This window comes from Rhea americana, unplaced genomic scaffold (genome assembly GCF_003343005.1).
Source record: "Rhea americana isolate MKP2758 unplaced genomic scaffold, rheAme1 scaffold_353, whole genome shotgun sequence".
Lineage (NCBI taxonomy): Eukaryota > Metazoa > Chordata > Aves > Rheiformes > Rheidae > Rhea > Rhea americana.
The window spans coordinates 485,963-512,644 of record NW_028186483.1 but is presented as its reverse complement, the minus strand read 5'-3'; the positions used below and the strand labels follow the sequence as shown (position 1 = coordinate 512,644).

Sequence of the window (26,682 nt, the reverse complement as noted above, 5' to 3'; positions counted from 1 at the left end):
AAGCAGTTAGTCCTCTGATTTTCACTGAAGAGCAGAGAATAAAAACCTCTCTTTTCAGGTTGATCAAATATCCACCACAAGGTGATAAAACAAACTGTCAAGCGACATATAACAGGTTCCCTGCAAAGGAATGCAAGTTCATGATACCACTACCTTCCACAATGATTCACAANAAAAAAAAAAAAAAAAAAAAAAAAAAAAAAAAAAAAAAAAAAAAAAAAAAAAAAAAAAAGCTGTAGAAATCAAGAGGATAAAGAAAGTAGTCATGTCACTCTTCATCTAACAAGTTTGTACTGATAGAGCATACTGAACTAGACTGCCTTTCACAACAGCTTTATAAAAATGTGCAAAAATACAAGSAACTGAAGGATGACTATTAGCTGTATGCTTCCAATAGCTACCCACTACTTATTCTGTGAGGACGAAGGAAGAGATTAAGTTTACTGAAAACTTTGCAGTACTGCAAATTAGCTTGTTWGCTCCCCATTCTGCTAATCCCATTCCAGTCTCCCTTCTAACTAGAAGATGATCTGCCACAGCAGGCATAACCTCCTGGATGTATCAGGTTTCTCATTAATACCAATTTCCCCATCAGAGCTCGCTCTTGAAGAATGCTTTAAGTACATCACACTGAAATGTGGCAATAATGATGACCTATTTACAGGAATTTTTTTTTGAAGCAAAACCCTCAACAGGGCAGACTAAGAGATGCAGAGGCCTCACAATGCACCTCGTAACAGCTTTTTCCCTACAGCATAGTACAGACTTCGTGACTAGCCCTGTTCCACTAGGAAAGTAACACTGCAGATCACTGGGTGCCTAATCAGTCTATAAGGGGTGGTCTCTGCCCAGAATACAAAAGCTGCTCGCACTCTCCAAGAACAATGAAAACTAGTCAAATCTGACATTAGGTAAGAGTTATAGGGCCAGGACAAAACAGTCTGGATCCTTCCTAATGCTCTTTTCCTGATAAAAGGTTCAGAGTAGCCAAGCCACCACACTTCTTTGCACACTTACAAACATGAGACACAACAGCAAACTTAATAGTATGGATYTTCTAGGCATTTTTACCTAGACAAYGACTTTTGGTTCAGGTTATAGAGACCAACACCACCATAACAATTTAAGGACCCCTTGCTTTAACTTCGAATCYCTGCCCCTGCTCCCAGCTTTGGAAGATTATTTTAGAACTTTACTGCTGACATCAAGTGTTATAACTTCTAGTTTAAGCCTTTTTTCATGACTGATTTATATTCCCCTGATCTTTACAAGAAGAATTAAGGATGACTCCCCAAAAGCATATACCSAGCAAGCGCATCCAGCTTACAACTTTTCTTCTACCCCTGGGAAACAAGCCACATTCCTGGTTTTATAGTGCTAGACATGCCAGGCTCTTAAAGGAAGCCCCTGTGAAAGGTGGAGTTCCCACRTTCTCTAATCACTCTAAAAGCACTTCCCTACAGATGTTCTGGTTTAAACTAACACTGCTTTTCTGGCTCTCCACAGGATCTCTTACACAGGTTCTAATGCTTCTGCTTATTGAAAAATACCTTCCTTATTGTGGCCTTGATATAGTTCACAGCTATACCAAGCTGCCAACCTGTGGTCAGTCTACACTCAAGCAGCATGCTCTTGCTCCCTTTCCTTAGCTGTGCTCGATCAATGAGATGCCAACTAAAAAAAACCTGAATTGTAACGGACTCCACCATGCATCACTCAGCATTTTGCCCCACTGAATTCATGCCATTTCTACTTTTCCACTCCACAAAGTTCTGTTACTGTAACATGATAACGTCCTTTTGTAGTGGGAATGTTTCCCAYTGTTATCCACAAACTGTTATCCACTAGAGCTCTTCTACTTCAAAGACACTAAGGAAAATATTAACCAAGAGAGGTCTCTGAGGGAGCATTATTAGTAACATCTTCATCGTGCTAACTCCCTCTCAAAAACTGCTTATTGCACTCTTCATATGAGCCAAGTTTCTCTTCACTGGAAGTCAAGTCCCAGTTCAATCCCCATTTTTCCCCTGTAGGGAACCATATCAGAGGACTTGATTAAATCTACATGGACAAGCCAATGCAGCGGATATAATTAAGATACTTAAGTTTCAACTAGAAAATTAAGCTACTGACACAACCCACCTTSGCCAAGATAATATCTCTCAAGTTCATGTTCACCTCTGCATAAGTGATCCCCTCAGTTTTAAARTGCACAATACTGGAGAGTATGCAAGTCAGGCTAACTACCTGAATCAATTTATTCCCACTATTTAACTTCTGCCTTCTTCAGTCAGATCATCATTATCTGCTTCTTGAACTGAGAGTCTACTGGCAAATTGTTGCCATAAAGTTTTATTTCCTTTGCCAGTTGTTCTTCTATAATAGAGACACTCTTGGCTCAGTAGAGAGCGTTATCATCCCAGGCAGGAAGAGGATTCAGAAAATGGCCCCAAGGGTTAGGAAGATTAGCAGGAATTCTACTGTGTGTGTTTTTGATGGGGGGGGGCTTAAAAAAAAATTGTTTTGGGTTTGTTAAAAAAAAAAAAAAAAAAAAAAAGAAAGAAAGAAAAGAGAAGAAAAAGAAGAAGAAAGAGGTTTCCTTAACCTTTGACTTGAAAGGCTTGTTACAGGCAAGACCTCCAAGTGCAGAACTCACTAGCTGAGAAAATTCATACTTCTGCAGCTGTATGTGTGCGTATATCCATGCTCAGACACTAACGCTACTAAAGCGGATTTGTGAGGGATACTGGTGGTGCTAAAGAGAGGATGAGGCAGCAGAGAGCTGCAGTGATCCTACAGATGCTGGCCAGTGGCAATGACACAATCCTTTGGAGGGAGCACTCTCAAGCTGAAACACACATTAAATCTAGACTACCAAAAGCAGAAAGTCCCTTCCCTTATGCCATAAAACCTACTGTGGGTTTGGTTTTGACAGAACTTCACAATTTAAAAATCACCTTAATAAAAGTTTGAAAATACAATTCAGCAGTATCATTTTCAATATAGCCATATATAGGGTCAAAACAACCACTACCACAAAAACTTCATACGTGGAAGATTTTTGTTTGTCAATTATTAAACTTCCTTTGATGGCATGTGCAGAGAAGAGGAAGACTCTTTGAATATGTGACAGATACATCAAAGGTCTCCTCTCCTTTTATCAAATTCTTTTCCTTCCAATCTTAAGTGTAACAGTTGCCAAAAAAAAAAAAAAAAAAGTTTAATCAAGAACTCATAGGGCTGATTCATGGTCAAGCCCTATAAAAGCAACCTTAAACTTGYAAGCTTGTGAACTCAAATTCATCCTTGCATATCTAAAAAAGGAAAGCAAAGCACCCACAAATCAATACAAGTAATTACTGCAGCTAAATTAGATTAAATGCTGTGAAAGTCAAGCTACTGTCTTTAACCCACATTTTCATGAGTATCTAATTTGGGTATACAAATACTGCACTCTGCAGTGCTCCAAATGTACAAAAAGTTTTATCTGTCTGGCCACAAGAACCCACTAAAGCAAGTAGTTTCCAGATGCTGTACCTGACAAGGAAGATGYGAGGCTGGACTGTCCTTAAAAGCACTTTGCATGTTCAAATGAAAATTTATGGAAATTAGGTTCCTTTTAAAGCTTTCTCTGCTGTATGCTGTAGCTGCGGTACAGTATTCTAAATTCTTCCCCTGCAAAGAATTTTACAGGACAGCTAGCAAATGCTGAGTTTCAAATTTAAGTTCATATGACATAAGATTTGAAATTCTTGTCTGTATAGTCATTTTACCTCTGAAGAAATACCCATTTTAAAATGGAAGCTAAAACTCTTCATGAAATCCAACTAGCTACTCTCCATAAAACTGCAAGTGATTTCACAACCTCAGAGAAACACCTTGAAAGACAGTACACATCACAAGTATAAGATCTAATGTCAAGATAAATAGCAAGAGATTGTTTCTCCCATCTGTTTCAAACCAATACTAACCATATTTCCAGAGTCTTGGCTTTAACTAAGGCAGTAGTTCCCACTCTACCTAAGCAATAGGCAATGGATGTTCTGATAACATTGTGCAAACACTTGTTTCTGTACACTCAGATTTTAGATACAGCCAAAGATCATTAACAGCCTGCTAGGTCAGGAGCAGAAAGAAGTACTGTAGCAGGCAGGTATGACACAGCACAGAGGAAGGAAAACTGAGAAGTCACCTTTGCATCTGCAAAAGCTTATGTCAGTCAGAGTCAGTAAAGCAGAGATGTCAGATCTCATCTCAGAAGTTCCTCTTCTCTCAGTCTCTATCTCAAAAGCACATAGTTACAGATATATTTGTAAACAATACATATTGGTCATTCTACCTACACTCTTTTGATTATTACTCACATTTAAGTTAGAATTGCTAAAAAACAAAAAACAAACAAACAAAACCATACACATCAGGCATTCCATATGTAACTTCTAAACTCTCATAGTAACAGTAACAATGGCTCTTTGTATTCCTTTGTCAAGTATATACATAATAATTTTTTTAACATAAGGAAACTATATGCTTACCTTTCTTTCAAGGTTCTGATATTACAGCAGCACAGCAATGTTTGACCAAACTTTCATAAACCATAACTGGGTTATTGATATATTAATTACTGCTAGATCTCTGTCACTAGCAGACCTGCTTAAACACACAACACACACACAACACACCAACCAAGCAAATATCTGGGAATAACATCTTACTATAAGGGCCCAGTGTAGACTTCTATCAGCTCAGTTAATGGAGGCCATGACGACACTGGCTATTGACAGCAGCTATCCTGGGTCCAACGCCAGCAAATCCTGTGATTTAGACATGGATATGAATGGCAAACTCATGGYAATAGCAAGCCTCAACTCATGGGCCACCTGATGGATGACACAGCTAAGCAAAAAGGAGGAGTCAGAATTTATATTATTCACCATTAAAAAACAGGCAAAATATTTATCTTGATTATTGCAACATAGCCTAACAAAAGAAACATGACAGGATGTCTAGAAACATGAGACAAATTTTTGAGGATTTCAGCATTTGGACCATGCTGTTATATCCACTCAGGCTCTTGATTTCCCATGTCTTTCATAATCATTTTCAATTTGTGTAGAAAGGGCACTACTTGTCACTTACCTTGACATTTCCCATAACAGCTTTTGCTACAACGTATTCCTGTTTGGTTTGCTTTGTGTAAAGACTAGTAACCCAAATATTTTAGATATTTTAGCTTAAAATAGATGACCTGACATTTAACTAAATTAGTTGGATAGCTTCTATATTTCCAGCATTACGTGATCAACAAACAAACTCAAATTTCAACAGGCACGAACCAAAACTTCTCAGGCCTAAGTTTCCTTCCCTCCCACACTTCTGCAAAACAAGTTTCCTTAAAGGAGGTCCCCAGTTTGAATCACCTACCACAGCTGTTTGCTAATTTAGTCCCATGTTGCAGGAAACACACTATACAGAAACCAGGAAAAGCAAGGCTAAGGAGGATTAGATGATTACAAACAGACATGCAAGTTACGTAGCTCTGAGTCAGAGCTGTTAGCAAGGTACAAAAACCACYAGTCTCAGCATTCGGCTAATAATCACAGATAGCAAGAGTGTCCTTTTGCCTGTCTTCTATCCTTACCAAAAAGGAAACATAGGCCCAGCAATTCTGTTTTTCTTAAGCCTCTGGAAGGGGTTCAAGTCTGTGAGTGAGTTCTATCCATGTTGTTTGAATCCGCAGGCAAGACCATTATCAGAAACTTTTGCTGATATAGTAACATCCATTAGCAGCAACATGTCTTCCTATAAAGCTTCTATGTGGACTAGGACCTGAACTTTGACAATTATACCAGCAAACAATGATACTTTTCCTCAAGTGAGGAAACTATTATACACTCTACATTCAGAAATAGCCTTTTCCTGGCATAAGTCAAACAAAACCCAAGACAGCTTATGGGTAATACCCAGCCAATAAAGTCATTTGATAGACTACCTCTATGTTCACCCTCAGTTCAAAGCTCTTCTCGCTTCTCCAGTTAAAGGAGACCGTTCCAGAAGGATAAGTGTACTTTCTGCATGCAAACATAGGCTTTGACTTGCAGACAGAGTAACTCACAGTGAAAGTCATCTCAGTCGCACTCATGTAAGTCTGAGCCAAGACTTGGAGCTACAGCTGTCCCATACGATACAATGAAAGTATTTGGGAAAAAGCTATTTCAGGGTAAGATGAACTCAAACAACGATATGCTTCAAAGGTTTTAATGTAAAACTGTTTTATAAAACCCATCCCTTATTGAGGGCTATTGAAAACAGATGAACAATAAAAATGCTTATGCAGGAAAAAAGATAAGCTTGGAAAAAAGGCAGTTTTATTTCTTATGGTCCATAAATCCAATAGTTAGGGAGGTACTATACACATGACAAAATTGAATTTCCAGAATGCTAGAAGGGTCCTTCATAGTTCAACATAAATTCACGGAGCTTCAATTAACTTCCTCGTCTTGAACAGAAAGATTTTACGTAACTAGGTTAATACATTTTCATCCAACATTTTTGGGGTAGAGGTAGGAGAGCAGAATTATAAAGCAAGTAGAAGTAGAGCAATATGGCTTTCCCATATTGCTGCTGCTCTGGCACTCAACCACAAGGTGTCAGGAACACAAACATTTTTAARTAACTAAAGACACATAACCACAGTTTGCAGAATTTAGTTTTTAAACAAAAAAAATACGACTAGCTTTTTACTTTTTTTCAGTAGTCCAGATGTAGTAATTCTAACAAGAAGAAAGGAAGACTTCATAAGAAAAGCACACACATGCAAACCCATTCCTGCTTCAGATTAGTCATAACCCCAACAAAAATTCTAGTTTATAGTTTCTGAAAAAAAGCATTTCATATTACTACTGGCATTTTATATAGTTGAGATGATGTCCTAAGATCAGGCTTATAGCTATGTCTACTACTATTCTTTCTTCAAAATCCACTTAGAATTACAGTGGAAGATAGAACACCAGGCTATACTGGCCTTGGGTCTCACCCAGTACAAACATGCTCAAGCTCTGCGGAAAGACGCTTCYGAAAGTCCCTTTAGAGAGGGCAATCGCATCCATGTGGCCTACTTCTACCACTGTTGTTAATTGCCCTTAAGATTTTAATTAAAATCACTAATCAACAGACACACAGTCCCTGTGCAAACCCTGAGCTCTCAGCCTTAAGTGATGAGCATCATCTGCAAAATACACATTTCTTAGGATAGGATAAAAGAGTTAATATTAAATGCCAAAAAAGAAACACAACAGTGCAACACGRAGTCCCTTAACCTGTACGGGAGTGTTGCTTTGCAGGACAAACACTCAGGTGCCCATATTACAATGGGAGGCAAGGAGCCCCCCAGCAGCACACCCTCTCAGGTCAGGTACATATTTCAGGTTAGCAGAAAACCCATTAATGGATCCCAAGGACCCAACCACCATTTAAGGAACAGTGTCAACCAAAAACCAAAAGATACTCAAGTCTACATTACATTTATATATCACACATGTGCAAGAAGCAGTTAGTGATAAAAACGGTACTTCCGCTACAAATGAGGCATAAAGTATTCTGTAACAACTTATTTTATTGTCATTAAACATTCAAAGAAGCAGCAACTCCTAGTCTGTTTACTATGGCCACATGCCCAGATTTAAATTTTTTTTTTTTTTTTGAATGCTACTGTTTAATATAGAGACTGAATAGTTTCAGCTGCAACAAAACAGTAGTCAGAAAATAGGAAAAACTTTGCCTTGAGGCTAGAGAACTTAGTGAACCTGGCAGGTTATTTATTTGTACAGTAAAGGAGCTGAAATYTTGCCAAACCTGGAGATTCCCAATTAGCTGAGGCAACACATAATCACTCAATATTTTTATGTTTCTGCACACTAACATAGCATATCAGTCTTTACTGTCCTTGGACACACTGTCATTTTCAACTTTAATTTCACAAGAGGATACACTGATATACGTTCAGCATCACCACTGTCCTACCAGGAGCCAAAATGAGAAGGTTGATTTACAATGTCCTCTGCAGCTGACTCAGAGTATGCTTCTCCAACAGCAGGTCACTCCTGAGAGTCTTAACCTGAAATTGTTGCAGTTACTTCAGAAGAGAAGTCTATCAAAGCCTCTAGAAGGCCAGGAGGCATGTATGGATACAGATTTTTACTCAATGTTTATGACTGAAATACCTCTACTCCTCTAGCAAAATAAAAAGACCTGCAGAAAACACAACTGTTGAGTTACATTTCAAGAAGGCAACTAGCTCATTTGCACAATTTAGGAACTCAAAACTCAAGGAAAACCTCTACYTTTTCTTGAAATACAATTAGCATGGACTGCTGTAAATAGTAACTCCCTTGGCTTTATCTTAGCAGAAAAATTTAGCACTAAGTTTTGCATGTGCAAGTGCAGCTGCACTTGCTACAAATCAAGACTCTGTCCTGTTAAGTAAGACTAGAAGAAAAATCTCACCTACAAATTTGCCTGTAGTTCTGGTACTTAACAGAGAACTTGCCCAAAGAGTACAGAGACTTGAAGGGAAGAAGAGGAGGGAAGATGCTCCCTTTCTGACTTGGTAGTTCAGCTCTGAACCTCTGGCTTTGTTTCCCCCCCTCATTTTTTTATTATTATTTATTTTATTTATTTTTGCAACAAAGGACCCTCAACCTAGGCCTGCCACTAGATTTATGACAAACAGCCACAGAGACCAAGTGGGCAGCAAGGCCCAGTTCTGTCACTCCTCAATTTTCCTTTGCTTCAGAGAAGCATGCTGCCTGCTATATTCAGTTGGCCTTTGTTTCCTGTGCCTCTCATAGACAATAAACAGAAATATTCCAGACATTACTTTTTGTMTGGATCCCAAGAAGCATTTTCAAAACAAAACAAGCAGTCACAGTGCCCACTCTCCCACACTTCAACTATGCACCAGAAGAGAAATACTCATGCTCCTCTCAGAAGATGATGACACCATTAAGCAAGGTAAGGACAGCTTCTTAACCACTGGGAGGGTAATTCAGGCGTACTACATCAGGATATTAATCATCTTCAAAACAGCCTTAACTACACCAGCAGAGGGGGGAAAAAAAACCCACAACTATCTGAGCTGCAAAGAGTCATAAGCAGTGCTTGCACTCAGCCAACAATCTGCCAGTAGGAGCAAACCTGAGACTATTTACTTCACAGACAGTCACTGAACTGTGACAAACCATTGTCAGACTTCACAAAAGGGCAGCACGCAACCAAATTAACTGAGAGTCCAAGGATCTGAGAAGCAGATATAACCAGTCATGTTCAGCTCTTGAAATACAGTGGCGTGAAGCCAGACTAACTCATTTTGCTTTCAGCTGAAGAGACAATTTGAGAGACAAGTGTTGAAGGAGCAATACCACATTTAACCTCAAAATACAAGCCCCAAATCCTCAAATAGCCTCTGGATGGATCCTTCTTCTTTTTTTTTTTTTTTTTTTTTTTTTTTTTTTTTTTTTTTTTTTAATTTTTTTTTTTTTTTTTAAAGCCCTACCTTTCTTAACTTCTCCAATATTTTCCCAGAGCTTTGCAGCATTCATACAGCAGATAGCACAGGAAGTAATTGAATTTGGGGGAGGCGGGTTGTTTTTTTTAATACCTTTGAAAGCTTTTGTGTTACTGCTTTCTAAATTACATATCTATCCGTACAATGTTATCATAAAATAATGCAACTTAACTTCAGAATAAGTCTTCCTTTAAGTAGCAAAGCAACTACTGAACAATTCATAGGAACAGTTGCCAATTTACCCATCATTGATACCTCTTTTTCAGGGGAGAGTTTTCTTACATCTATTGCAAAGAATCAATCTTCAAGAAAATGAAATCAGTGATACTTTCTCAAATTTGTACAGAAACATTTAAGGACTGCCTGACATGCCAGATCCCTGAGGTCAACCGGACTATGACCAAAGCAAAATAGAAAAGATAACATTGAGTTGCTCTAGCTTTCTCTAATTCTTGGGAAAGAGGAAGAGTCCTTACTAAAAGCAAGAGGAGAACAAAATTGTTTAAGATTACAAAAGCTACAGTGGCATAGCTCCACATTATAGAATTACATTTAGCATGTCCATTTCCTCCATCACCGAGCATCTATGCCACCAAAAAAGGCACCACGGAATACCCGGTCTGTTGCATCTGGTTTCTTATCTCAGCCCTGTCACAAGCAAGCAAGGAACACACTACACTGATGAATTAATTTTGAACTTCCGACTTTCCAAAGAGGATAACACTATATAAAAAGAATGCTGAAAGACTAGAGCTGTCTAAGGCTACTGCCAAAGATGTTCCCCCTGTGCAAAAAACAAAACAAAAAACAAAAACTTGTTCAAAAAACAAGCACACACAACACAGTGGAGATAGGAGCATCTATGCAAAACCCAGAGACAAGGAAAGATGCATCTGTTGAAGAATTTTCTACAGATTTTTCTACACTTCCTTTGAGTCTCACATCAAAAAAATACAGGCATGCATTTCTCTTTCCTGCTATGAAAATATTAAGGTAAACTGGTTATGAAAAATGCAATTAATTAGTTATTGGTCTGCTGTCAATCAGAATTATCAGGAYTCAGCTGATGCATCTGAGAAGATGGCCAGGATTTAATGATTCTCCTGTATACCTGACATGGGATAGACTGTCTCACGTAACATGCAGTCCGCCCATTTTCCAGCCTCCCTAGCACATCTCCTTCCCCCATAACTTGTGCTCACTCACTCTTTTTTTTTTTTTTTTTGGGGGGGGGGGGTAGGTTTTGTTTGTTTATTTTTTTTAAGACAGACATCTTATATTTGACTGTTCCTATCTGAACATTACTCCATTTTAATCAAAAAAAATAGCAATACAGATCTATTCTATCTGAAATATTTCAAAGGTGAGCCGCCCATTTTAGATCAGAGAAGTCAAAGATGATCACGGAACACTGAAAGTCAGATTCTCAGACTTAAATCTTCAAAGTCATTTTACTAGAACTAGACTTAAAACCACTTTGAGTATTCTTATTGGAATTCAAGAGCTTGAATTTTAGAAGCTTGTCTTCCATTAGCTTACTGTATACAGTAAGAAAAAAAAAAGTGTGAGAAGCAAGCTGTGAACGCAATTTCTTATAAATACACTGCACCATTAAGCTAAAAAGCCAGAACATGAATAACAACATATGTTGTAAATGGGCAACATCTGCTGCAATATATGCATTGACTTTAGAGAACTCTTTAATTTTTAAGAACGGTCAGTTTCCTAAACAATTTTGTTCTTCAGCTATTTCTTTCTCTGTAACACAGTTTCAAAGACCACATTAGTCATACTACAGCTTTAGTATCAGTAAGACAGGACTTCATCTGTCTGACAAACTCGGAGCCTGGATCTAAGAATTAGCATAGTAAGGYCTTCCGTAATTTTTCATAGCTCTATGATGAAGGATGGATTTTAAAAGTGTTAAGTCCTTATTTTAAAATAAGTAGCAACTCTTGTCCAGAGACAACCAGCTCAGCCATACCATAGGATGTAATCCCTCTCTTAAAACTGAGGCAAATTCAGCTTCAATATTGCTGTACCACAGCATAGCAGAGATAACACTTGACATCATTTGCTGATGTACTACAACTGCCTTTGCTCCAAATACACATAGAGTTAAATCCAGGAACATCACAGTTCACTAGATTCTTCACTAGCCAAATAGATTGATGATTTTATTGGTAACACGCTTCCAAACCTAGGACAATGAGACAGCAGCACTTCTCCTTGCTTATAAAATCTTTGTTAGACACTACAGAATGTGACCTGAACAGAAGGAGACAGATCGATTCCCATCCAGGTAAGTTACAGCACTCCATAAGAACAGTGGAAGAAGTAAAGATTCATGCTTTTTCCTCCTGCAGGAAAAAAAAAGTAAAGCTCTAGAGAGAATAAAAGGAGCTGAGGAGGGACAGGTGGAAAAGGTTGAGTCCAACTGAGGGACAGCTGGAAGAGGCTGAGTGCAAAGGTGTCACAGAGCAGCATTACACTGTTCGCATACACTTTCTGGAGGGTGTGCTAACTTAAAGTAGGTTACAAATTAACAATAATCCTGAGGGTTTTGTTGTTGTTTTAAAAACACACATTTTTAAACATSTTTGAGCTATCAAACAGATCATCCTGTATCACCAATATGGCTACAGGTTACCAGGATGACCAGAAGATTTGCCACACAAGCCTGAGGGAAGAAAAAGCATACTTGTTTAAGTGTGGTCATGCTGCCTATGAGTTAAGGATTTGTGCAAAAGACTGCAGAACCCCAAAACACCTTTTTCCCTTCCTGCCCTTCCCAGGTACATACAACAGGTTTCTTCATCAGCCACCTTGGACTACAGGGTTGGATCACTGCATCCCAAGGAGTGAGCCTCATGCAGCATATCTGTTAGAGCGGCTTGGGGCTAAGCGCTTTATTTCTGAAGTATGCTATTTACTGAAAAACTTTACCTCAAGGTATAAGGTCTTGACAGCCACTTTTGGATACAGGTCAGCAGACTTGAAGATTCCCCTCATAGGGCTGTCCACTAGCCAAGTTTCACCACTTTTGGCCCTTGATAAATACAGGATTTGCTCACCTAACATCGTAAAAAAAAAAAACGGGGAAAAAAAGAGTGCTACAGATTATACTAGGATTTCAGCCACTCTCTGCTTGCAGAGATAAGCCAGCATCTACAAGGTTAAAGAAAAAATGAACAAGGATTCTTCTCCTCACGTGCAGAGTTAGAGATTTGGCCTTGGTTTGAAAACACCTCCTAAATACTCAGAATCCTTCACAATTTGTCTATAACTTCACCCATGTTTACTCAAAACCATGGAAAGCTAGTGATAAAAACAAGCCAGATAAAAATAAGGCTCACAGAAATAAGGTGTTTTTTCTTTTTTTAAGCSTACCACACTCCTTTCAGTTAAGTGCTGATGATACATCCATTAGGAAGAAAATTGAAGAAAACAAGGATATGATTAATCAGTGTTTAAAAAACACCAAACTGCACAGGTCCCAAGAGCAGACACCCCTACTTGAAAGGCTCCTGTGTCTGACTAGACTTGCTCTGGTTTAGAGTCTAATCCTCTGGAAGTTTAGCTTCACTTTCTAGGAATGTCGTTGCTCATGTAGAGACTTAATTAAGAAACCCTAGACTTCAGTAGTCGACTGGGGGGGGAGGGACGGGGGAAGAGCTTATTCTCAGAAGGGCATGTATTTTCTCCAGAAAACGAGGCTTGGCAAAACGAAGGCAGGAAACTCAGCAAGTCTGCGACATTCTCTTTTGCCCGACTTCTGCTGCCAACACTCTTCCTGTGCTCAAAAACGGTAAGCAGTACGGTGTCTTGCATCCACCTTGTTAGCTGACCCACCAACCAGAGAAACACAGGTTTGGTTTAAAGATGCTGGACAGTGTTACCAGTTCAGCTCTTGGAGAAATACAACTCGACATACCATGTACTTTCACAGTGAGAAATAAAAATCATCATCAAAGCCCTATGTTAAAGCTCACTACTTACAATCAATACATTTCTGGACAAAGCAGCAGAAAGGAATCATTCGGCTTACTTCCAATCCTTGTGCGAATACTTGACCAAAACCTGCAGGCCCATTCACAGTCTGGTAATTCCTCAGATAGGAGAAAAAGTCTGCTTGTATGAAGCACGGAGAAACCAGAGCCAAAACAGAACAGGTTAACAACTCTTTGAGGGCAAGGAAGTTTTGCATTTTTCCCCTTTGTTCCAGCATTTCCTGGCAAAAGAAAAATACCTACACCAAGGATTCATGTTCCTCCATAAAGACCACCATACAGTGTAACAAAAGGTACATCCATAAGGGAATAAATGCAATAATTACCCAAGAGAAATGAAGGCATAAGCAAAATATTTTGACCATGCCTAATGACTGCCAATGAAAACTTCATACCAGACTACACTGCATACTCTGTACATATACACTGAAAGAAAACCTGTTTTGAAAGATTTTTAGGAATACTTTAGGTAACATTTTTCACGTCTGAACGTTTTAATTCAGGCACTGTGGATGTAGTTCTGGCCTCAATGTCTTTCATAGACCTGATAGTGGCACAGGGCACTGATCCTTCCATCTTACTGAGAAGTCACCTTCCTTCTCATACAGAAGAGCTGTTCAAGGAACCGATAATACTTTAAGGTGAGTTAAACCTAAAGGTAGCATTTTGGTATCAAAAGCAAAATAAGCTCCAGTGCCCAAGTAATATAACACGCAGCAATACATAAAAATCTTTTTGTTCTGCATGAGTTTACTTCTAAAAACAAAAAAACAAAAACGAAAAAAAATACCAGAGGGCATGGCTAATTTTTGGTGATTAAAGCTCCAGAAGATCCTTCTCAGTTTAGCATCTTCAGCTTAAAACTAAAGACAAATACATTTCATAAGTTTAACATTACAGAAAACAGGCTGCTTCTTCTAAACTTGACTGTTAACCTACACCTGGCACTGTAATTTAGTGAGGGATTTAAATGCTTTTTGATCCAATTCTAGAAAAAAATACACAGAAAGAATCAAGTCTTTACTCCAGCAGAATATGGGTTACTTTCCAGTGTTTTTAAATCACAAATTGATGAAGTCATGACTACATCTACTTGGAAACTTCAGAAAAAATTTCCTTCCATGTCTAATACAAAAATAACCACTTCATTAACTAAAGCAATTATCTTTATTTTCTAGGACAGCAAAATGTGATCCTGTGCTAGCATTTCTTTCTGAAATGAGCAAAATTCACTCAAAGAATATTTTCATAAAAAACAAATGACCATTTATGGTCAGAAACAGCAACAAAACAACCAGACTCAAAAACTAATATCCCAGCTCTTACAAAAATTCTTCTATTTTAACTGTTCTCTGACTGCAGAAAACGTAATCATTCAGGAATAGTGAATTTCTTTAAACAGTGGAGAGGAAGACACTTTTTCTTAATAATATAGGGTAAAAGTAAGTTACAAATGAAGAAACTCCAAGCCTCCTGTAGACACAAATTTAAGGAGCATGTTTACAGATACTCCATTGCTTCAAGTCAGCCTTAACATTTGCCAGAATCTGCTACACTTGAACTCTACTGCTTTTGAAAGTCAGGTAGCACCTTTCACAAATGTAAGCAACCAGCTGAAGTAGACAAGGACCAGGTTAGGGAACATGTAAACAAACTGGACACACACAGGTCCATGAGATCTAATGAGATGCATCCCCAAGTGCTGAGGGCACTGGCCAATGTCAATGTGAGACCACTCTATTTTTGAAAGGGTGTGGCAACTGGGAGAGGGGCATGAGAACTGGAAAAAGTAAGCGTCATCATTATCTTCAGAAGGTCGGGAATGAGGATCTAAAGAACTACAGGCTGGTCAGCTCCATTTCCCTGGGAAAGTGGATCATCTGCAGATGACACAAAACTGGGAGAGTAGCTGATACACCAGAGAGCTGTGCTGCCATTCACAGGAACCTCAACAAGCTGGAGAAGTGGAGAAGTGACAAGAATCTCCTGAAATTAGTTCAAAAGGAAATGCCAAGTCCTGCACCTGGGGAGAAATAACCCCTTGCATTAGTACAGGCTGAGGGCCAACTGACTGGAAAGCAGCTCTGCAAAAAAGACCTGGGGGCCCTGGTAGACAAGGAGTTGAACATGAGCCAGCAAAGTACCTTTGCAGCAAAGAAAGCTAACAGCATCCTAGGCTGCATTAGGAAGAGTGCTGCAAGCAGGTCAAGGAAAGTTTCTTTCCCCTTTACTCAGCCCTACTGAGTTCATATCTGGAGTGCTGTGCCCAGATCTGGGCAAACTAGTACAAGAGAAACATGGACACATTAGAGAAATCTCAGCAAAGTGCCACAAAGGTGATTAAGGGATTAGAGCATCTGACATGTGAGGAGAGGCTGAGAGCTGGGATGGTTCAGCCTGGAAAAGGCTCAGGGGGTATCTTATTGAAGTGTATAAATACCTGATGGGAAGGAGTCATGACTACAGAACCAGACTCATCAGTGATATCCAGTGACAGGACAAGAAGCAACAATTGTAATACAAGAAGTTCCACTTAAACACAAGAAAGCTGTTTTTACTGAAAGTGATTGAACACTGTAACAGGTTGCCCAGAGAGACTGTGCAGTTTCCATCCTTGCAGATGCTCAAAACCTGACTGGACAAAGTCCTGAGCAACCTGCTCTAGTTGACTCTGCTTCGAGAAAGGGGGTTGGACTAGGCAGTCTCCAGAGGTCCCTTCCATCCTCAGCAATTCTGTTACTCTGTATACTTTCAGGCTCTGAAGTACACATCAAGATATGGCTAGGAGTTGACTAAAAAATGCCCTAATGAAGTTTTACTGCCTGTACACAGCTCCACTAGCAGTCTAGTACTCTAGAGTGAGGACACGATTCCTCGGTCAGAGGCCTTGCAGTAACAGCATCTATGTTCAAGAGCCTGCTAAAAAAAGATTAGGGCCTTCAGCTACTAGATCTTCTTGACATATAAAACCATATTGTTAGTATCAACTAGCATGACTAACTGGAGTTGAAACACCTCTGCTCCAAGGCTTTTATTTATACCTCTCTTAGTAGATCCTAAGGTTCCAAAAATTCTAGAAGCACAAGTCGTAGTATATCAACAATTTTCACCATGTATTTCAGCAATAGCTTATTATTTCCATCATCTTAGTTTGGGAGGAAGAGGGAGAATTAAGTTGATGCCACAAGCAACTTTCTTATAAACTGTCAGAGAAAAGGCAAATATAATGAGAGTAGAAATGTATTTTGCTAGGTACTACAGAAAAGATCATTTGCTCAGTACTTCCATTGGAGACCAGCTGTTGCCTTTTGCCTTACACTCCTGTATGAGTTAGATCAAGTACTACCGTCACTGTGCTGTGACAAAACCAACATGTTTCATGCTAGGAGCTCATGAGCACTCTAAGTAAACTCTCAGATATATGCAATTGCTGTTGATCAACTCCCACAATAGATTTACAAGGATAGAATTTAATTGAAATACCTGTTCTTTAAGGAATTTTAACACGGTTTTAAGAAAAATAAATCCTTCAATCCAATATTGCACTTTTATATAAAGAAAATTGTGTGAAACATGATATCAAAGTAGCACCAAAGCTTTAAATAGATGACTTGTTTCTCCATAACACCTGCAGGCATACAAGTGCTAAAATTCAGGGCGTCCCACAAACTGACAAGATTACACTTGTAACATGACAACTAGCTTAATCCAGAGTCTCATTTTCCTGTCACATAAGCCTATTTGACTTCTGATCAAAAAGTTTTTTTTCCTAACTAATTCTCAATGCTGTCGTGCTAGTATTTCCAATTTCTCCCAAACTTTTCAGAAGACAGCTGACCTAATAACTGCTCCTTTCACATCATCATCTGCAAATTTCATTCACATTCTTCCAGAAACAACAAAGGAAAGTAAGGGAGATAATTTCTAGAATAGGTCCACTGAGAAGATGATTACAACACTGTCCTCCAAGTTAGTACATCGTTTGAGAAGATTTTAGTAGTCCTTCAGCTATTATACACACTTGTACACAAATCTCCAAGAAAGAAAAATGTTGTGTGATTTAAGATGTTAAAATGACAAATTTATGTATTGTAGACAGAAATTTCCTGATTCGAAACACAAGCATGRAAGAACTTCCCATTTCTCCCTTTACTCCAGAAGGGTCCATTACAATTTACTACTACAGTATGCCATTAATTGCTTGGAATACATAGCTCAAATTAAGTACTCTATTAACATGTACATTACTAAAGCAAGGACATCAGGACAACAGAAGTCTAACTACATGACTCTTCCACTCAAAAGATTTACTATGTTATCATTCCTGAATGCCTTTACTTCCTTTACCTGCTATGTATTTTCATATTTCAGTCCTGAGAACAGATGTGTTAAGACAAACCCTCAAGACAGAGCAAAAAAACTGCTTAAATCAGAGCAATATCCAACATGTCACTGTAGATTCTTCCATTTCAGAGCCTATGCACATAAAATCTGGGGCTGAGTCTGCTGAAAACAGTTCTGTTGAGCTTCAGAAGAAAAAGGATTCCCAATCTCATCCCTGCAGTAATTATCCAGCTTAAATATAGACGTGTGTTAAACATCGGTTCACATGGGAATAACAGGTTTCAACTTGGCAGGACTAACAGGGTTATCAGGAAGAGTAGCCAGCAAATTTCTCCTCGTTTACTTGTTTAAAATAGAAGTCAAAAAAGCATTTAAGGACAAAATGTGCACATTCCAGGCTTTTCTCCAGTCTATACAACACAAGCACAGCAGCACTTTTTCACACCTCCTTAGATAAAATATTTGAAATTATTTCTCTGGCCAGTACAACTTAGTCTTGCTTGCTGCTCCTTTAGAGCYTTCTGGAGCGAATAATCTTACTTTTAATCAATACACTGATCTTACTCAAAATCTTTTGAGAGGAACAGCTAGAGTCTCTACTGAAGTCTCCTTGTGCACAAACAGCCATTCACACATCCAGTCACCACAGCAGCAGGCACGTAAGAGCTGCAAGCCAGGATAACAGGGGTTTCTCCAATGACATGCAGCATACAGCATCAAAATAACAGCAGTTCTCTATGCTTCAGATCTTCCAAGAAGGTCTTGTGTTTAAAACTGTCCATAACACATTGTCTATACTAAAGGAGACAGGTAGCCTTGAAACTTAAGTGAGGGATACAGTCAGACGTAACTAAGAGCTTTTCCCTGAGTTTGGCTACAGCAACACTCAACTAGTACTCAATGCAAACGCTGTTCAGATGAACAGTCTCAGGGCATGCCTATCAAGTCACAAGCTTGCACATACAAATTCTTGGAATAAACTAGTTGCTTATATTTCTCATGGACAAGGAATATGTTTTAATGACACCCACTACCCATTTTTTAAGTTTCCAAGCTCGTTGCTCCTTAAGGAAATAGTTGCCCTAATTTAGYAAAGCACACATTCTATATTAAAAAATAGAGGCATAGCTGACTAACAACCAAACCAAAGAGCAGACATAAACCATTTGTGTATTTCAGCCTTTAAATGTCATCTATTTCCTTCTGCCAATCACCTTCCTAACACAAACAAGACCCCACAAAGAGCCAAACCAATTCCTAGTTAGGAATTGTTAGTAGAAGCAAGGAATCCAGAAGTAGCCAAAGGATTGAAAACACCAAAAAACTAAGTTATCTGTGGAGATCTTTAGCATGGCAATTTAATGCTAGACTTCAACCCATTCAGCCAATCTTGAATGAATGTTGATGTTTGTCACAATGATGCAGTATCAATTTCAATTTGGATTTTATGAAGTCCAGTTTGGTGGAAGGACATTTTTAAGACTACAAAAATACCATTTCTGTTAAGGAAAGTTACCTAAGCAATCTCATTTACTTCCTCACATGTGGYGTGAAAGAAGGCCCAATCTTTTCCAGGGCTAGATTTCCACCATCTCTGCTGAGAGGGATCCATTGATGCCTTCCCATTTCACACACCACCAGCACTGAAGTTTACTCAGGCCACTGCATGGCACCCAGCTGGCAATTTGTTTGAAAATGCACAAAAGGAATAGCATCCAGTTACTTTTTCACTTGGCTGAAAGGACCGTCTAAGATAAAGACAATCCTTGGAATACAGTGAGTTACTTCAAATCTGCAAAGAAATAATAAAACCCTACCTTCCTCCAGTAACCTTTTATGAAAAAAAGTACCGTGATAACATGCAAACCACTAATTTTCTAGAAAGCTACAGATAAAGCCTAAATCTAAGACACTTTGTATACATATATATACATACACACACACACACACTTTTTCATGTGCAGGGGCACACACATGCGTATGCATACAGGCATATACACAGGCCATTCACTTTAAGAAACCAAATACTGCATTCCAGGAAACTGCAAGCAGCACTGGAAGCAGCTCAGTTCACTGCCATATCCAGGCCTCTCCCTACTCCACCCCACCACCCACATGATCCAAACAATAACAAGCAATACAAGCACAGAGCCTAGAATAAATTTACTTTTTGGAGACAAATTGAGTAAACATACACACACAATCCGTTTGCATCGCTCAGTTGAAAGTCATGTTTAAAAAAAAATAAATATATATCTCACAAGCAGAGTTTATGAAGGTTACTCTTGATCAGCAGCAGTTGGCCACTGTCAGAGCACAAGTTCTGCAAGTTCACTTTTAATATCAACATCGCTTAAAGGACTAGCATTTCAAGTTTTGCCATCTTTCTTGCCCAAATCTTGCTGTTAAGAGACAACAACTCTTATTCCCTGCACCCAGCAGTGAAATACAGCTATGGGTAAAACACAACATCACTGCTGGCCAAGCACGAGAAAACAGAACATAACACAATTAAGCACAACACACAAAGTACCACCAAGTGGCATCATAACATTTCAGTATTTATTTATGGAAGGTGCTACAGTTCAGTCACAGCAATTATACGTTGGGGGATGTAAGAGAGGGGACTAGCCAAATCAGGACCAGAATCCARGAAAGATCAGAATAGCAAGCAAGAAAAGGCTATATGCTAAACCTCACGTATAACACCAGATATTAACGCAWAAACACAGTGTATAAAGCAAACAAAGTGGTAGTGAGCTGCACAGCATAGAGTCATTCAGCACCTACCTTCACAAGACCCTTCACTTGATTCTAGGAATCACAGGCAAGAAAGGAAAATAAATAAATAAATAAATAAAATACTACCACGAAAAACTGTTCTGGCTTTCAAAGATGTGAAGCCCTACAGAAGACTATACCTCAAAACAGGCTTCACAACTGTAACCAAAGAATTCAATGAAAGCTAATTTACTGCCTTTTCCCTTTGCTTTAGCCTCAATAAACACCCTGTAAGGCTATACAGATAACCAGCATCAYTTAATAGTATCAAGACTGACTATTTAAATAAAATAGCCTACCCACCACTAACACTAGTCATTTGCTTTAGTGCAAGGCTACCACCTTAAACTGCGTTTCAGACCTGACAAACACTGCTAGGGAAGTTAATGTACCACCAGTTTGTGGGGAAACAAATCCTATTAGGAGCAAGCCCTACAGGTCATGAAAAACAGAATTTTGGAAGTAAAAGATTTCTGTACACAGCATCTCATGTATCTGGACACATACTATCACCTACTTGAGAGATCAAACTTGAAATCAAAGCCATCATTCACAAGTAATTAATGTGTCTGAAGACATCTTCAAGAAAGGACATATGAAATCTTAAGTCTGTAAAACAGAGTTAACTATCTTCCTCTCCTGAAGAGAGGAATTTAAGAGTAATGTACTCCAAAATGAACACAGATAGACCTATTTTGCCACAGTGCTGCATGCTGCCTATCAATGTAATTCCTAAAAGCTTCAGTCACCATGCCCTAGCTCACACTACATCATAATTAAAGCCACCTTCACACAAACACATTGTCCCTGCTTTGCAGCTGTATCTTGCAATACAGCCAGGTTTCTGGACTGGCATTTATACTAGCAGGACACTTAAATCTACAGAGGAATTCTCCACCATCCAAGTGATGTGCAAATGGAAAAGTACCACAAAAAAATTTTGGAGAAGGTAGAGAAGAAAGAACTATTTTTAAAGTCAGAATTGGGTTAAAATTATGACAAAAGAGCTTCTGTTTAAATCTTCCAAATTTAAATAATTTGATCCAAGAAGCAAAACTACAGTTTGTTAGCAAGGCTTTAAATTCAGAGGAAATGCTGATCTCCCTGCCTAAGCTGCCATTTATCTCATTTCTTCTTGCCATTCTCTCTCTCCACAGCACCAGGCCCCCCTGCCATGCCAAGTCTCTCATGGTGCCTTTTGGCAGAGCAACCAGAGCTGCCGCACACTGCAGCAGGTCATCTCTAGATAGGCCTCTAGAAAGAGAAAGGGCACAAGGCATCCAAAAGAAATTGCATGAATAACTGCAGCAATCGAGGCAAYTGTCTAATTGAAAAGCTATTCCTACATAATACTTAAACATTGTTCATTGTCAAAAATGTTGAAACATCATATAATTACTCTCAAATTTGACTGGTTCCTAAATCTCTCAATTTAGTAATAAGCCATTTGGGGCAGCAAGACAAGTGCTGAAAAGTTATTTTGCAAAACAGCTATTCCACCTAAATGCCACAGTTCCCTTTTGTAATGATACAGATTGCTCTTCTGGCTCATGTCCCAGCACCAAGCTCCTTACAAAACAGAAAGCAAAGATTTTGTAGTCCTTCCCCTCCCCTTTTTGGATGCAAAAATTTCTCACTTGGTAAGAGGGACATGGTTCAGTCATCTTTTTCCAAAGAAAGAAGGGAGATTTTGCTGCTCCTCACTCCTACAACAGGCCCCATAACCAGCCTCCACTCTAGATCCACAGCAAGCAAACACGAAATTGTTCTGCACAGACCTGACACAGAACTGTTTAAGGAGCCTAATGAAGTCAGCAACAGTTAAAGGCTGATGCACCTCAATTCAGACTCATCTGTAAGATGAGCTGTGTCTGTTATCTATTCAGCTGTAATTTTCTCCTGAAATATATTCTGACTGGGATACTTGAACCAAAAACAAAAAAAATTTAACAGCTTCTACAACAAAGTGCTGCTCCTTCTGCTGTCAGCCATGAGCTAAGTATGCCTCTTCTTATTTAAGGTCCAAGAAAAGATTTAAATCAGTGACGTAAAGGTGAATAACTTACCCTTAAGACAAGAAAGTGAAGAACAACAATAAGCACTGTTGCTACGGTATCTCTACATTTCCATTAAATAGGGGCAAACCTTAGAAAAACTACTTCACGATCAAATGGATTTCTCACTTCAATAATCTATTAGCTTCAGCTGCACTATTCAAACATGACTCCTGGAACACATTTTTAAAGACCAACTTTAAGCTTTAATACTTAAAGCAGTATCTACTGCATACTATGATAAGCCTGAAATCTCAAGCTTTAAGGTTTTTGTTCAATTTTTTTTTGGGGGGGGGAGAAGGGGAAGAAAACATGCTTCCACAAATCATGTCCTTTACAGAAATACTTTAAAGTTATGACTAGTAATATCAACTTACATTTAGTAATTTACTCTTAAAAAACAGGTAAACTCCACTAGACATAATTTTGCTAAGTTATAATTTGGGTATTTTTGAAAAAAAAAAAAAAGAGAGAGTTCTGTTCATACACCATTTGCATCACACGAGTATTCTGAGAAACAACTATGTTGGCACTGAGCTTGGTTCAGAGCAAGTTTTGGCCTTTCCTACAGAACTGAATTTGTGAAAAACAGATACAAACATCACAGGGCTCCACCTTTGAAATTGGAAGCTGTTTGGGCAGACAGTGAAGAAGTGTATCAGGGCAAGAGTTATTCATTTAGATACTAAAAGTCACTTATGGTTAAACTCTTCAATATCTAACTCTCCCGCTCATCTTAACATGGCAACCTGTTGCTTTGCAATACAATTCTTCTCACTAAAACCTCAGACAAAAATAAAAGGATGTTCAGAGTAGTTTATGTGAGTAGTCACAAATGCTCAGGTTAGCTGACGAGATTTCTTTTTTTAAACATATGCAGCATGTATGTCAATTATATATATCAATATATGTCAATTTTGAATCACTGTCCAGTGTTGGTAAGTGCAATAAAATATGGTAAGTCATGTAAGATACAATTGTGAAAGATAATCTAGTATTTCAGAAATGGCTCACAGAACAGGAGTTATCTTTGCCCTAACACATCTCTTCACCTTTGAAGGTTAGAAGCAACCTGGGCAGACAGCAAAGTCCTGGTGTTCTTTAGCTTTACAGCCAACGGGAACGCCAAACAAACAACAGACATCTTAATTATTTTCAATTGCTTTTCTGAAATCTCACTTAAGACACTAGCAAGCAGTGACTAAGATAAAAATAGTCAAGACATTTACCTAAACAGCAGTACATTCCTCCATCCCTAAACCAGCATCCTGGACTACAACATTGAAATGCCTAYAAAATACCCAATGCTAAGAATTACCTACCTAACAACAAACGTCACTCTGATCTTCAACCCAGACATTTGGGTTGCTCTCAGATCATACAAGAATTGGATGCACTTTCTCTCAGAGATGGACAATGTTACCTCCCCACTGGGAATCATAATCACACCGTGCTAAAAGCAACTTTTCACAGCAGTTCAGATGCCAAAGGCACCAAAAGCCCCAGCTGGGAATACGAAGTACCTCATGAAAAAAAGGCTTCTTTTTCATTAGATTTGTTCTCTTCTGCATCACATGGAAAGAAAGTGGCGAGCAAAAAGTCTAAGTTTCACAATAACWGACGATACACAGAAGCTGCCAGGAAAGCCAGATCTACCAGCACGTTAATGATGCATAGAACAAATTACCTAAACTGAAAAAAGTTTTGGCCACAAGTGTTAGGGATTTGGGGTTTTCTAGCAATACTCTGCCTATTATATTTCGACTCAGGTAATGCTCTGCACTGTAAAAATTAATTTGCCACACGTGCCACAACTAGTCTGCAGTCTCAAAGGCCTGACCTCCACTCCTCTCTGAGGGAGGAAAAAGGTGGATTAGTTAAGAATATCCTAGTTGCAGCAATCCTTCTCTTCCTTACATTTACTACAAAGTAGCTCTGGAACAGCTTGCAGAGGGCTGCAAAAGAGCCAGGACTCATCATTCCCATCCAAAAAAATTTTACATTAATTAGAGAAAGCATTCTTCTGAATGCATAAGAACACTCAAAGATGCAGCCATGGCTTCCCATCATCATGCTAAACACCTCTCAGCAACATGACTTCTGCAAATGACCAGAAGTTTTATAAACACTGACCTTTCCAGCTCTGGGGGAAGACTAGGGTTTCCCCTGCAAGGGGAAATCCAAAGAAGTTTGTAATCACAATTTTCAGTCTCAGCTCAGTTATACACAAATTACTCTAGCAATGGCATGAAGAGAGTTAAACCCTACGACAACGAGAAGATATTTAGCTTAGAGAGTGTGACTTCTTGAACTCTTTTCAAAGGCGGAACTCATTTGGCAATAAATGAAAGGAGCTGCAGATTCTGGTATAAAAGTGGTGTTTTTCCTTCCCTTTTCCCAATCTCCACGCATACTTTGGATGTGAGAGAGGTGTATTCTTTGGCAGTTGCCTTCCAGACTCCCAAAGAATCTAGCAGATCATGGGACTATCTCTCCTTCTGCCCCCACAAACCATCAAACAAAGGTGATTAAGGCAGCAATCTTGCATAGTCTTCCAAATACTACGAGGGCAAGGCAGACCAAAGACAACCAGAAGTCAAAGACAGGGCGAAGCTCGCTTTCACTGCAGCTGCAGCCAGGACAAGCTTTCCGTGCTCCCCAGGGGTTTGCCTGCCACCAGCTGACTGCTCCAGCAGTCCTTCGCACCAGCGGCAAGGCAGCTCAAACTCATCCCGACGCAGCTCCAGCGAGACTAAGAAGTTTCCACAAGAACGAACTAGGCCCCGTRTATCTAAAACCGAACCCAGCGAAGTTTCACTGAAGCGAAATTGCAGGACTAGGATCTACGCGAACAGCTGGAGAACATTAGCTCCCCGCTGCACGCTCAGGCGCAGGGAGTTACAACTCCTTTTTTTCCTGCTCAGACAGGAAGCGGTCACGTACCGCGGCGCAGGAATCCGCGCACATAAAGACAACCCGAGCAGCGTTGCAGAGGGCGCGCGGGAGGCGCGGTGCAGCCGTCGCAGCCGCTACCCGGGCTCGGCGCTTCAGGCCGCGCTGATGCCCGCGGAGCGCAGCGCGGACCCGGCCCCGAAGGGCGCCACGAGCCGCGCCGCCACCTCGCGGTGCCCGAGGCCGCTGGAAGGGGGCGGCTGCCAGCGCCGGCCGCTCGCCGCCCCGCGCGGCCACAAAGCGGCCGAACCGCGCGCAGCGGCCGCCGCCCCCACTCCGCCGCGGCCCGGCCCGGCCCGGCCCGCACTCACCGTCGCTGCCGCACTGCTTGCCGTTGTTGGCGCCCATGCTGCGCGCCTCATGCCCGCCGCCGCCCTGCGCCGGCGCGCACCGTCCCTAGCGCGGCGGCAGCGCCGCCGGCGGCCCCCGCGCCCTCACTCCTCCATGCCCGCGGCGACTTCCGCGGCGCCTCCGCGGGCGGCCGAGGCGCCTCCCTCCCGCCTCCTCCCGCCTCCAGAAACGCGAGAGGGGGGAAACGCAGCGTCGCGGCGAGGCCCCAGCTGTAATCCGCTAGCGGGCGGGCGGGCAGGCCCCGGGCGCCGGTCCTGCCGCACCTCCGCGCCGCTCCGCCCCCCTCCTCCGCCTCCTCCTCCGCGGGGAGCCGCCGGCGGCCACTTGTTGCCCGTGCGCGGGGGGCAGCGAAGCGGGGAGTCGCCCGGCGCCGCGCACTTTTGTTAGCGGCAGGCGCCGCCTCCCGCAGCGCCGCGCAGCCGGCCCGGCCCGGCCCGGCCCGGACCCCGGCCGACCCGTGGCGGCCACCAGAAACTGGGCGCGGCGGTGCGGGAAAAGCGTACAAAAACCTCATTTTCCGTTTTCGCCTTTGCCAGTAGCCTGTCTGCAGTCACCGAGGATCGCTCCTGGCTTTCATCGATTCATGGGAGAAGAAAGAAAAAAAGGAGAAAAAAAATCTTAACAC

General features: G+C 40.4%; 1 protein-coding gene across 3 annotated transcripts in view; it reads right to left on the bottom strand.

Moving 5' to 3' along the window:
- FBXL7 (F-box and leucine rich repeat protein 7) overlaps positions 1-26,374 on the bottom strand; it is a 130,456-nt gene extending 104,082 nt beyond the window's left edge. The window contains exon 1 of one of the 3 annotated variants that reach the window (XR_014896711.1): positions 26,018-26,363. Coding sequence is in view for 1 of the 3 variants with exons in the window: in XM_085311992.1 (XP_085168118.1) it covers positions 26,018-26,054 (37 nt within the window). In the remaining 2 variants the exon portion in view is untranslated. Of the gene's footprint in view, positions 1-26,017 lie in introns of all 3 variants that reach the window. The other 2 variants (XR_014896710.1, XM_085311992.1) reach the window with 2 other exon arrangements.
- Positions 26,375-26,682: the final 308 nt, after the last annotated feature.